The sequence below is a fragment of the Morone saxatilis genome, unplaced genomic scaffold (genome assembly GCF_004916995.1).
Source record: "Morone saxatilis isolate NCDOM2014 unplaced genomic scaffold, NCSU_SB_2.0 Contig17, whole genome shotgun sequence".
NCBI lineage: Eukaryota > Metazoa > Chordata > Actinopteri > Moronidae > Morone > Morone saxatilis.
Window position 1 is genome coordinate 23,270,313 of NW_023339729.1, and position 13,329 is coordinate 23,283,641.

General features: G+C 45.3%; 1 protein-coding gene across 1 annotated transcript in view; it reads right to left on the bottom strand.

The window, feature by feature from the left end:
• Window positions 1-34: 34 nt before the first annotated feature.
• The window catches only part of grin2ab (glutamate receptor, ionotropic, N-methyl D-aspartate 2A, b), a 68,948-nt gene continuing 55,653 nt past the window's right edge, over window positions 35-13,329 (bottom strand). Inside the window, exons 11-18 of the mRNA XM_035659442.1 lie at window positions 12,400-12,525; window positions 10,566-10,795; window positions 9,727-9,887; window positions 7,134-7,321; window positions 6,106-6,344; window positions 4,189-4,372; window positions 3,067-3,835; window positions 35-2,979 (exon numbers count right to left, since the gene is read on the bottom strand). Coding sequence (XP_035515335.1) covers window positions 1,977-2,979; window positions 3,067-3,835; window positions 4,189-4,372; window positions 6,106-6,344; window positions 7,134-7,321; window positions 9,727-9,887; window positions 10,566-10,795; window positions 12,400-12,525 — 2,900 coding nt within the window. The 3' untranslated portion in view covers window positions 35-1,976. The remainder of the gene's footprint in view (window positions 2,980-3,066; window positions 3,836-4,188; window positions 4,373-6,105; window positions 6,345-7,133; window positions 7,322-9,726; window positions 9,888-10,565; window positions 10,796-12,399; window positions 12,526-13,329) is intronic.

The window sequence follows — 13,329 nt, forward strand, 5'->3', positions numbered from 1 at the left end:
GTGTGTGTGCGTGTGTGTGTTGCCTCTGTAACGAGTCACTTTGCAAACTCTCTGCTTTGCCACGTGACTCTCTGCTGAAACACAGCTCCGTGTTCTCGCCAACAGAGAGCCACACATGTACCAGCTCGTCCAGGAGTATTAATTTGCTGAGTAAATCTGCAACAGTGATGCACTCAGCCTCTAAATTCACTACGGAAACATTAAAATGGGCCTCAAGTTCTTTTGTTCAACATAGAAAGTTATTAGAAAAAAGTACTGTATCCTAAGAGAGCCGGTGTTGAATTTGATGAGTTTTTACGACTACTGATATTCAGTGATTTGAAGAATATGTTGAATTTTAAACACCACGACTGAACTTTATTCTGCCGATACTCAATCTACTCAATAGAAGGAAGCAGGGAAGAAGCAAAAAGACAAAGGATTTCATTAAGAGAATAAAAAAAGAGCTGATGACGGGAGAGGGAAAGGCTAGATAGAGAGATGAGCTCAGTAAAAGTTATAAAAAGAAGAGAAAGATTAAGAGTTGGTGTTTGTATACTGTATGATGCTGTACCCATTATCTAACACTGTAAAACTTCTGACCTCACAATGGAAAATGACAGAACTGTGCCCTTAACAGTGCCCTAAAACCCAATGTCAAAGAGAAAAAAGAGAAAAGAAAACATCTATCCAGCGAATGATCGAGAATATTCATATTCATTTTCAGTATAAAAGTGTTTTTGGTCAAACGTCTGTGTTAGGTGGCAGGGTATAAAATCTACAAAGTGCACAAAGAGAAGCTATCTCATAGCTCCGACACACACACCCACCCTAAACTACTATCCTAGACTACTGCGTATGTGCATGTGTGTGTGTGTGTGCGCATATATGTGTGTGTGCATATATGTGTGTGCCTGTGTGCATATATGACCCTGTATAGGAGTTTAACTGTAACACAGGGCAGTAGGAAGCATGCAGTATGACCTGAAGGCTAGCTAAGAGAGGAAGCAAGGATGCTATACTGTATTTCTGTAGATCTAGAAACACTAGAACACACACCGTCATCCTGATAGGCTTTTACTGGCGGCCATGTTTGGTCCATTTTTTGGAATGTTCAATTAGGTGACATCAACAATAACAAACAGTCGGTAGTTTTTACTTCCTCCCTCAAAAACAGACACAGTGTGTGTGTGTGTGGTCGAGTGTTTGTACATCTGCGGGCAGGAGCTGATTCACTTCTCAGACCTTTGTCCTGACCGGCTGCCCGCCGTCCCAGTCTAGTCTATTACAAATATAGTAATTTTCATTCAAGTCAAGGATTACTCTAGTGTAGTTTACTACTCTTTAAGCCATGCTGGCAGTGCAGTTTGGAGGCTCAGACAACATACGGGTTGACTGCAGAAATCATAGTGCAACAGGAGAGTCCTGGAGAGGGTCGGGTGTGTTTAGTTGAAATATGTGTTTGTGTGTAATCTCAGAGAGAAAGGGGTTGTCTGTGTCCCCTTCATTTCCAAGAGGCTGGTGAGAGGGCAGGACAAGTCGGCTCGTCTTCCAAACACACTGTTGTATCTTCCATCTGATCCCACTGTTGGAGTTAGACTCCGTGTACAGTGTCCCTCTTATTCCACCAGGATTTCGATCTGTCTTGTCAGACTTATTGTCAGTTTGTGCCTCGTTGCCCACAGCTTGAGGCTAGTACACACACTGACACTCACACACACTTTTCATCTTGTATTGTGCCTCCAGGTGTCCCTGTGGCCTCAACCCTGCCCTACAGAGGGTGTGATAAAGAAACAATGATTTATTTACTCAGCATCACCATTAACCTTTTAGTCAAGAGCAGAACTTCCCTATCTTTCACCTGTGTGCGTGTCTGTGTGTGTGTTTCTGTATATGTGCTTAGAATCAGAGCTGCCTGGTCCGGTCACACACACCTCTGTCTTGCATGCGTGTGTGCTAGTGTGTTTCAGTGAGAGTAAGTGTATCGCATGTGACTCTCAGACGTCAGACTCGATGCTGGGCATGCGGCGGTAGAGCCGGGGCCTGTTGCCGCCTGCGCTCGAGGCTCGCGGTGCTGTCACATAGCTCATTGGCTGAGAGGCAGCAGGTGGGACCATGTAGGCCACCATGGGGGGCTCCTGTTGAGGGTAGAACACCTGTTGGTCGACATGGCCGCCATGCTGGTTGTTGTGATGGCTGCCATGGTTACCTAGGGTAAGCGACAGCGGCATTCGCTGCTTATAGAGCTCGTGGGCGGAACTTCTCTGTGGCATGCGTGTGACAGCCTGGGGGGCGGGATCTCGTTGTGTCGTGCCAGGGGCTGACTGGAGGAAAGGGTTGTGAGAGGGACGATCAGGGAAGAGACTCTTTGAGCGCCGGGGGAGGGGCATTGGGGTGTCCAGACTATGGTGATGGGAGGGTGACGGAGAGGGGGGGCTGCGGCTGCTGAACGGACGATCAGAGCGCATTGTGAGAACATTAGCATAGGCCCCCTCGTCCAGGGTCAGCTCCCGTTCCCTATCTCTGTCAGGCAGGCTCAGCCCCCGCAGGTGGGTGTGCTGCTGCGGCTGCCGCTCCGGAATACCGTCTGGAAGCACGTTCTCATAGGAGTGCTGACGACTCAGCTGAAGGTGCTGGGCCGACGAGGAGGTGGGCAGAGGAGATGGTGAGGATGGGGAGGGCTCGAAATGGCTGACTAGCCCGTCCCCTTCGCCCACCAGGCCCAGCTCACTCTGGGGAAGGTAGTGTGTAAACATGTCCCCGCTGTGTGGGTGCGTGTGCGTGTGGGAGTAGTGTGAGTGCAGGTGATCTTCGCTGATGTCGTACAGGTTCCCCAGGTGGGCGCAGGCATCACAGCGGGCCTGCGGCGAACGGACAGTGTACAGGCCGGAGTAACCACTCAGCTTGGTCAGGCAGGAGCGACAGTGGCCGGGCCTGACGGCCTGTGTCCCCTGTCCTGCACCTGGAGCATCGAATGAACCTCCAGCCTTGTCCTTCCCACTGAAGGGACAGAGAATGACACTGATTACACACACAAAAAAAACATAAAATCACTTAAACATGGTTATTTTATGCTGAACAGGATACCTGCTGTGTGTGTACGTGCTGTATTTCTTGTCCTTCAGAGAGTGCAGGTCAGCCTCAGCGCTGTGACTGTGGTGCAGCAGGCTGGCGCTCAGCTGCAAAATGGGTGCGTCTGCCTGGTGTGAGTATGTGCTGTCAGGTGGAAACAGGTCAGGGGGGTAACCGTGGTCGTCACCTCCCCCCTGGCTGTCTCGCTGGTAGGGGGGAGCGGACTGTAGACTGGCCTGGTCAGAGTCAATGGAGTAGATCTTAGATCCTCCGCCCCCACCTCCTCCTCCCCCACCCCTCTTCCTCAGCTGATTGATAGGCTTGAATCCACCCCTCGCCCCCATGGAATCAGAATCTTTGTGTGACGGCGGCCGGCTGGAGCACTCTGAGATGTCAGAGTGCGGCGGCTCTTCAGGCAGGTAGCGCTGGCTCTTCATTGGTGGAGGTCCCGGGCCAGCTGTTGGGGAGGGGCTTGGGCCGGGGCCTGGAGATACAACAGTAGGTTGGGTCTTCAGTGTCTCCACACTTTTCTTCCACAGGGCTCGTGGTTTTGACGCAGCGCAGGCCGGCCCGGCGAGGCGGGTCTTGCCGTTGTCGTTGGTGATTGACAGCTGGGGCTTGTTGGGGCTGGTCTGAAGAGTGGGGGCTTTTTGTTGTACGGGAAATGGCGCAGCGTTGTTGAGGAGGTTTTTGTGTCGCCCGGACAATGACAGGAAACCCTGTGGACCAGCGGCGTTGCTATAGAGACCAGGACCCTTCGGGGGCAGACTATGGAGTGAGTTACCTAGGAGACAAGGAGAGATGCACCTCAGACAGCAAATACAATAGATGGATGTTTGGATGGATGCTCCGCCAGTTAGCTGATACATTATCTACTGCCCTGGCACGCTGTGTGTGCCATCTAATGTGTTTCTAATCATGAGGCGAGCTTATATATGACAGTCAATTATATTACGGTCTGGAGTCCAAAACAAGGTGAACGGAGTCACCTTTAGATCTGCATCCGTATGCAGTATAGAAAAGGTAGGGTAACCTCTGTACGTGTGAGCAATCCTATCACAGGTACCTGCACTGTGAGGGTAGAATCTATGCGTTTTGCTATAAATCTTATTAAAATGTGTAACAGAGTTATAGTACCTTTCCCCGTCATGACATCTAGGATGCTAGGCTGCAAGAGGACAGTGTTGCGTTTGGGAGAAGACAAAGCCATTGACTTGGCAGACTTGAGCAGATGCAGCATGTTGGCTTGAGGACTGAAGTCGAGCTCAGGATTCCTTTTCTTCATGTCTATATGAACGCCATGGATACAGCTCCATATACCCTGAGAGAAGGAGAGGAGGGGTAAGGAAAGAAAAGAGAGGGGAGAAAAGGAAGGAGAGTGATGAGAGAGATAATAGAAGTTAATTCCCAATCCAATGACTTCACGAAAAGAAAGTTCAAACACGCACAACACTAATTTCCTTGCACAGTAAATTAGAAAAGACCTCTGCATCCTTCTTTCCAGTGCGTTCACTGCAAACCTTCACCTCATTTTATTTTGTAATGTGGCTAAAAGAGATAATCACCACTTTTTTAGATGAACTGCTTTCAGAGGCGCCTAGAAAATTTAATTTAGGTGATGATGTCACTGGAGGGGGCCTTGAGTGCAAGGAGATGTTCTTCCCGGAGCCACTTAACCTCCAGTATCGCTGCTGTAGCGGCTTGCGCTCACCGAGAGACCGACAGACACACACACTCACAGACACACATCGCACACTTTTTGTAAAACACTTAATGTGTGAAATGCTGCTCGTCTGGAATAAAAGCCCTGCCTAACACAGAGACATGACATATGAATAATGAAAGAAAGGTCTGTCTGGGTGTGCCCATTTCGGTTTTGTGTGTGTGTGTGTGTTTGTGTGTGTGCATCTGTCTATCTGCCGGACCCTGCGTGTGTGTGGCCAAGTCTGTCCATCACCTCACTGCACCTGCATACGTATGTGTTACCATTTTTAACTTTGCTGGACCAGACTCGTGTATGTATGTGTGGGTGAGAGAGAGAGAGAGAGTGTGTGTGTGTGTGTGTCCACATCATCCTCTTAGCTGTTTAAATCCTCTATCCTGTCGTCCATATGCACAGCAGTAAATTCATCTCTACCTCAGCTGGGCTCTATATTCACACTAACCCCCCCTCTTTCCTCTTTTATCACACAATCCCAGATCCAGAACAGTAACTATTATGTGTGTTTCAGATGTATGTATCTCACACAGACACAAATGTCCACAGGTTTATAGTTTCTCTTAAGTGTAACACTCATGTGAGTGTCATTCTGACACTATTAGGCATTCACACAACTAAAAGTCCCTTTTTGCACATTCCTATTTGCATTTTCACCGCATCTGAAGAACCATGAAGATTAGACAAATTACACAGATAAAGAATTAAAAATCCACTGCTTTGTTTGAGATGTAATTTTTTGCACACAAGACAGCAGCAGAGTAATCGTTCATGTAATTTACTGTGTGATGTCTGAATTGATTTTGTGAAACACCACAAAGGCTTGACTGCCGTTTTCAAAGTTGCAATAATGTTCTGAGGTTCTTTTCTCTTATTTTTCTGCTTCAGTATGTAACCACATTGAAACAATCTGCTAATACAGTGAAGTTTTGTTTCTCTTGCTGAGTCTTTGTGTATTTAGCCCGCTCTCGTTTGATCTCATTGTCTTTTAGAGTGGTCGGCAAGCTGGCTTTTACGTCAATAACAATACAAGAAATTCCCATCCCGAGTCCTAATACTGATATTTGAACAATGTGCAAGTGCTTGCTTACATTCTGAATCAATGCTGTACATCAATTGTTGCACTCCTGAGGATAGTGCTTGATCAGTAAGCGGTGCTCAGCACTGCAAATCCTAACAGCAACATCTGAAAGTATTACTTTAGACGCAGAGGGGGTCAAAAACTGCTACCCAGGAATCAGAACTAGATTGCTATTAAAATGCAGGTAGGTTCCCAAGTTCCTGGGAAAGGCTACTGCTGTGGAAATAGGTTATCAGATAAATTTTCTTCTCCTCACCCTGCTGATAGTGAAGAGCAGACCCGGCCTCCCAGTGCAGACCCCAGTGAAGCAGTATCTCAGCCTCCAGTAGAAAAGGTGTTCAGAGATGAAGGTGAGGATGGACAGGCCCATGGCTGTGGCCAGCATGTAGAAGACACCTGCCATGTTGTCCACGTCCAGCTGGCTGGACATCACCTCGTTCTTCTCATTGTGACAGATCCCAGTCAGCCACTGGGCCTCCAGCTCCTCCATCTCACCTGTTGGGTGCAAAAAAAAGGCAAAGTGAAGGTTTAAGATAGCAGGTACGGGTGAGGAAACAAGGTAAAGGAATAGAAGGAGGGAGAGAGAAAAATAGATGGAGGGGATGGGCGGTAGTGGGAATAAGAGAGGTGTGGTGGGAAAAAGAGCATATTATTACGAGGGAAGATGGAGTGGAAAAGGGAGGAGGGGAGAGAGGTGAAGTGGTAAATAGATCGTAATGGAAAGGAGACAGAAGGGGGAGTGAAAAAAAGGTTGTAGGAGGAGGGAGAAGAATTGATAGTGATGGAGTGATAAGGAAAGATGGGAGGAATTATTATCAGACTAAGCGTGTTTGTGTGTCGCATGCACATGCGGGCATTTGCCCTGGATAAAAAGGCCGGGTGTGAAGCGAAGCGCTTTAGTGGTTTCAGCAGTTTGATTTCTGTCTGGCTCATTCTCTTTCTTCCATTCGCACCATCTCACAGCTTATTATACAGAACAATCTGGAGGAGTAAACATACCAGGACACGGTGGACACACACCAACACCTACACACACACACACACACGCACACACATACCCACACAGAGTAATGATGATGAAATGGTGTGTTAAGACTAGCCCCTGATAGCTTTCTGACAGAGGGAGGGAGGGAGGGAGAGTGTTGGGGGAGGGGGAGGTAGGAGGGAAAACTGAGCAGTAGCACAACTGTAATAACACTAAAGGCCGGGAACAACTTAAAAATTTAAACTTCAAGGCAGTGTAACAGAGATGGTGCAGAACGTGAATCCCTGTAAGTGTCTCACCATCTCCTATGATGCCCAGTATGGCCAGATCAACCAGTCGTTTCCAGTAGGATCCTTTCTGCAGGGCGATACCATAACCTGTCGTGGCAAAGATGTAACCGCTGCCGATGGTGACCAGCTTACAGCCATCGTCTCTTCCCGCCATGTAGTTCAGCACTGCGGCGTCGTAAATGAAAGCATCCAGCTTTCTGTAAGAGGACAACACATTCTGGATTTACTATCTAGATGAGGGGTTTCTAGCCTGTGGGGTGGGACCACCCAAAGGTTTGCATGATAAATCTGAGGGGTTGTAACATGATATGAAAGGATAGAATAAAATATACATATTTCTGCCACACAAATGTATTTCTTCTCACTTTTCTGATAAACTGAATCATTTTTCCTATTCAGGCCTCTAAAAACTATTCAGTTAAACTATTCAAGAAGGAGACATCAGTTTTGGGCTGTTTGCAGCTCATAAACATACCCAACCTGTGAGAAGCAGCTGTAAGTAGAATTTTTTTTTGAAATTTTAAGTGTGATATTCACTTTCATGCAGAGAGATATATTCTTCCTAGAGTCTCTTCGTCACAGAGACTCCAGGAAGCCAAACGAACGAAAAAAAACCCTGTAAAACCACAAGCTTTTTCGCACTTTGTTTAATTACAAGGGGAACTTTGGGGCTGTTTTATGTAAGAAATATCATTAATTTTTTTTTGGAATTCGCTTTCCCGCCAAGAGTTACATAAGAAGATTAATACAAACGACAATCCTTTTTACATTTACAACGGATTAAACAAACATGTTAATTAGTGAGCTTAAGAGCTGGTGGTTGGATTTTGTTACAGAATTTGCACAGGGTCAGACTAACTAAGTTTGTCTAGCAATGGTTCCTGAGTAGTTCTTGAAAGAAAGTTGATGTTGATGAAAGAAAAACCTTTTAAATGAAAGAATCTCAGAAGAAAAAAAATCTCATATTTTGAACAGGCAAGTAGACATTGCTCACAAGCCAAAGAGGTCACCAGTTAATGGAGGCACATATTTTTCCGTCTTATGTCTCTTTATGTCTTATCTAAATGTTTTTAAATTGAAAATTCTTAACAATTCCATGTTATATTAACAATAACAATTATAATGCATTTGGGGTTTGTCTTCATTTGATGGTAAAAGAAGAGTGACATTTGATCCATCAGCCTCCAGTACTTAAGACCACAACACTGTTGAGTCTTCACTCCTGAGCCTACCGTTACAGTGCTGTGACAGTAACAATGTTCCTCAGATCCATGAACAAACCAGTTGGTTTACTCCAGACACTCTGTTATCTTGGAGCTGTAATTCTCAGCTTGGACTCGGGCTGTGACTGAGAGTACTCTCCGGTGTGCATGCTGGTTCGGTAAATATTCACACACACGAGGATGTCTTTGTTCGCACTGAGCTATAATCTTTTACTCTTAGGCTTTGTCATTATTCTGACATGACAAGTTGAATTCAAACTAAGGGGCCACAATTTGTATCTGACGAGGCAATCCCCCTGTGTGGGCCTGATACATCTGAGCTCAGCAAAAACAGAAGTCTGATGTATGACTGTTAACCAAACACAATGTAACAAAGAGCCAATGCCACTAGCATATATAGCAGCAGAACCCTGTGTATAACTACATGATGAGCAACAGAATAGTTATACATAACTCAATGGATACACCCTGGTGCTTAATCAATCCCCCAGGGCCCCTCCATGTTAGATATGTATGCATTAACATAAAACACTTTGAATTAAACTGTTCACCAAAGGGCATATGTTAAATGGAGTCGTTGAGGATCTGTTGTTTGAAAACTGCACAAAGAATTTCAGACTATTCGTTCCTTTAAGTGCACATGGCATTTGAAAACAATATACAGTAGATTCATTAAAGTATAGAGCATTTTTAATGTGTACTTTGTGTGAGAGCATATTTTACGACTTGACTGAAATTTTGACTACAACTCCGACTTTCTTCTGCATAAGCAACCAATTTTGCTGAAGAACTGAATTAAACACAGATGATTCTGCTGAACACATTAATTATGCAGTTTTTTATGTTGATGTTATAAACAATGCCAGACATATGAGATATGAGAAAAAAAAAATCCTATTTGATATGCAATATCAATGAAGTAATTGCAAAGAGGGAAAAGCAAAAATGTTAAATAATATTTGGAGAAAATACCCTAGATCAAAGCACACAAAACTAATGAACAAATAAAATCACTGCAGCTATCCCTCCATTACTGTGCGTTTAGGAGAGAGAATAAAGGTAGCAAACTCCAGAACAAATTACACTCTCCCTGTTTTGGCAGCTTCCTCTTTCTAGCAGCAACAAGACTCAATAATGAGCACTTGCAGACAGCGCCTGCATTTTACCGTCAGTGACAGAAACACTGTGCACAGTTACTGCAGCATTTTAGCATGAGCTAGAGCTGGGCCCCATGGGGCTGGGTTTCTGTGTGATGCAATGTCTTTTTATTGTTCGTTTTCACATGTTCTTAAGTATTTACCCTGTCTGCAAACAGAATTACCCTCTCAGGTATAATAAATCTCAAGTTGATGTGAGTGGGCTTGACAAGTTTACAGTACCCAGTCTTGAGGCTGACCAGCGCATCCTGGACGCCACTCTGATGGTATTTGGTCATGTACTGATGCATATCTGGATAGTTCTTCCTGATGTTTCGCTCGGTGCTGCCGTTAGGAACCGTCCCGAAGCGAAATGGAGGGGAATAGGAGTTTGGACTCTGGAACTGCAGGGAGAGAAAGAAGGAGAGCAAAAGAGAGACAGATTGTTTAAAGAGGGAACTGACAAGAGGAGACAGGAGCACAAAAAAGGAAAAAACGAAATAAAAACAGAGAGGCTTAAACACAAACAGCTTGAGTGAGAGACAGCAAGAAGAGATAAAAGGCAGGGGAAGAAAGGGAGTCCAAGTTGAAGAGGGAGCAAAAGTGTTAAAGTGAAGGAGAGACACACAGAGAGGAGGAAAAGTGGAGAGTGACAAGAAGAGACAGAGGAGAAAGGAGGAGGGAGAGACAGTGGAGTGGACTCATCAGTCATCATCATTGTGTGTCCAGTCTAGCGTAAGACTGGCTGGGGTTCTGCTGACACTGCCAGCCTCTGCAAACTACATGCGCACACACACACACACACACACAACCAAACAAAAACACACACACATGTCTTTGATCTATGCAGCCTGTGTGTGTATGTGTGAGTCTGTGTGCGCCTCTGGGTCTGCTGTGCTGGCAGAGTTAGTGTGGTGACAGCTACGGCCAGAGGGTTTGGGCTGTTGAGGCCCAAGGGCACTCCCTGGAGAGTCCTGTCTGGCCGCAGGGCTGGCATCCATTACAAGAGCAACCCTGACGGTGAATGCGCTTAGTTTCTTCTGTGTGTGTGTTTCTGTGCGTCAATATGTGTGCAATCCCACCTTCTTGTCAGACAGTCCAGTGACTTGGTCCACAAACTCTTCCTGGATCATGAAGGCAGCCAGGTTGGCAGTGTAGGAGGCCAGGAAGATGACAGCAAAGAAGGCCCACACTGATACGATGAACTTACTGGTGGTGCCCTTTGGGTTCTGCACAGGCACAGAGTTGTTGAACACCAGACCCCACAGCAGCCATATGGCCTTACCAATGGTGAATGACGGACCATGTGGGTCTGAGAGAGAGAGACAGGGGAGCAGAGGGAGAAAAAAAAAGAAGAAAGGCCAAGACAGGTAAACCTTAAATGCAAATTTTTAGCTGACACTACAAGTCTTATTTTGGGAATGAATAACAGCCGGTAAACAATATAAATGATTGTATTTCCCTGAAATTCTTACTGTTGCCTACCAGCAGCTGGAAAAAACGCTGAGATGTGTCTTTACAGAGTTTCTAATTTTTGCAAATCCTCATACATCCCACCAGTTTTTTAACTACAAATAATCTTCCAAAAGAAAAGGTAAAACAAAAAGGTCCTAGCAGCCAGTTTGAGAGCATCATGCTTCCTTCAGAGGGGTGACACTGTAAATATAATTTATCAGTATTATTTATTCATGGTTATTTATGCCTGCAGCTCACTAATTTCAACGGTCACTGTGGACAACAATTTGCTTTGGTTATGAGCATAGGGGAAGAGAAAAACTTATTTTGGCCAACTAGACAGACCTTTATTTTAGCAAGTCAATAAACTAAACTAATGTTGAGAGTTAGATGAGAAAATTGATACCACTCTTGTGTCTGAACCATAAATATTGTGCAATAACCAGCAGCTAGTTAGCTTAGCTTATCTTAGTAGCTATGGAGATGGGTGCTCGATGTGAAGCAGCAAGAAGACACTGTTTGCAACCACAGTGACTCCCATAGAGGTCAGTGTAGATGTTGCTAGCATCAATTATGTCAGTACTGGAGAGTAATTTGTTCATTCAAAGAAGAGAAAAGAACGGCACTGAAGGCTTTTCTCAAAGGAACAGAGGTTTCCGCCCTTCTCCTGAATGACTGGCTTCGGTAAAAGTTTGAATTGGTCATATAGTTAATTGATCTGATTGGTTGAAGTTCGCTCATTATAGACGGTGACAGATAGATAGATAGGTAGATAGATATTCCTTTATTTGTCCCACAATTAAGAAATTCTAATGTTACAGCAGCAAAGTGGTTAGAGAAAAAACAGTATAAAAAACAGTAAGAATCCACAACAACAGATAAACAGATGGTTCATCCAATTACATGCCAAGTATTCTTTTTAAACACAATATCTCCAAACAGCTTTCAACAACCACTTTCCAAATGGTTCTGTGTACCAAACCATCTGGCGCAGTCAAGTTAGGTATCAACATGTTGGGTTATTTTTTTGCTACAGCGTACAGAGCGTTTATTTCTGGCATTTCTCGTTAAAATTAAAAAATTGCAAACTTAACGCAATGTGTAGTTTAAAGGAAAATCAAAGAAAAAAACATAGTTCACTTGCTACACCTGAATTGGCCTTTAGCTCATTTAAATGTTAAATGAATCTAAAATGTAATTTTGGGTGTACATAATTAATCTCTAATTCTCAGCCAGCAGGGCAGCTGCAGGTTCAGATTTTTGATGATACCTCAGATTAGAGTGTTGGAGACTTGCTTTGGGAGTGAATTGTTAATGCTCTGTAACATTAACTGATCCGTCTAAAGACAGAGTAATATTAGGTTACTTCTTTCGCTCCGGGGTAAGATTGGATTTTTGCTTCTTGCTCTAGGAAGGAGCAATCGGTGTGATATTCCTGATCGTGTGTGTGTGTAAGCCTACCTTTGCCTTGGGCCAAGTTGCGGTTGAAGCCCAGCGGACTGACAAACTCAAAGAGGAAGACGGCGATGGCTGTGACGATGAGCAGCATCACAAACATCATCACCCACACTGATGCACTGAAGGGCTCTGAAAGAGAGAGAGAGAAAGAGAGAGAGAGAGAGAGAAAGGGAGAGAAACAAATACATAAGACAGACAGACACCGTGGAGGAGCAGGAGATGCATAAAAAGTGAGGGATGGAGAGAAAGAGGAGACAGACTCAATAAAAGAGAACAGGGACGAGGGGGAGATAAAGCGAGGAAAAGATGATAGAGAAGACACAGAGAAGGGGGGAAAGGGAGACAGACAGCGTGAGAGGGAGGGGAGGAGAGGGAGAGTTAGTCACAGAGAGTTTGACGGAGCACATTTCCATATTTCTCATTATTCCCTTGGATGAGAGCTGAGAGAGGGAGAGGCCTGGGGCGGGGGAGATGGTAGAGGAAAGGGGGGGGGGGAGAGAGAGAGAGGGAGGGGTAGAGAGAAGAATCCAAACTCCAAGTGATCTGATGTGCCCTGCTGTGGGCATGTGTATGTGATCTAGTTGTGTGTGATCTGTGCATGTGTATGTGAGAGAGTGTGAGTCTGCATGTGTTTGGTGTGCAGCAGGGCAGGAGTTCAGAGCGCGGGATGAGTGCCAGGGATGCTGAACCCAGACAAATTGTATGTACGCGTGGTTGTCGCTGTGGTGGTTGCGTGTGCTGTCTGCTCTGCTCTGTGTTGGGTGTCGTTCTGTCTGCCTGTGTGGTGTGTGTGTCTATATGTGTAAGTATGTGACTGCCAGGGTTAGCCAACCCTGAGAGATTGTGCACTGAGGTGCCTCTAATATGAGTGCGAGAGATACTGAACCGTCACTGATACCCTGGCCCAGGCTCAACACACACACACTCACACAC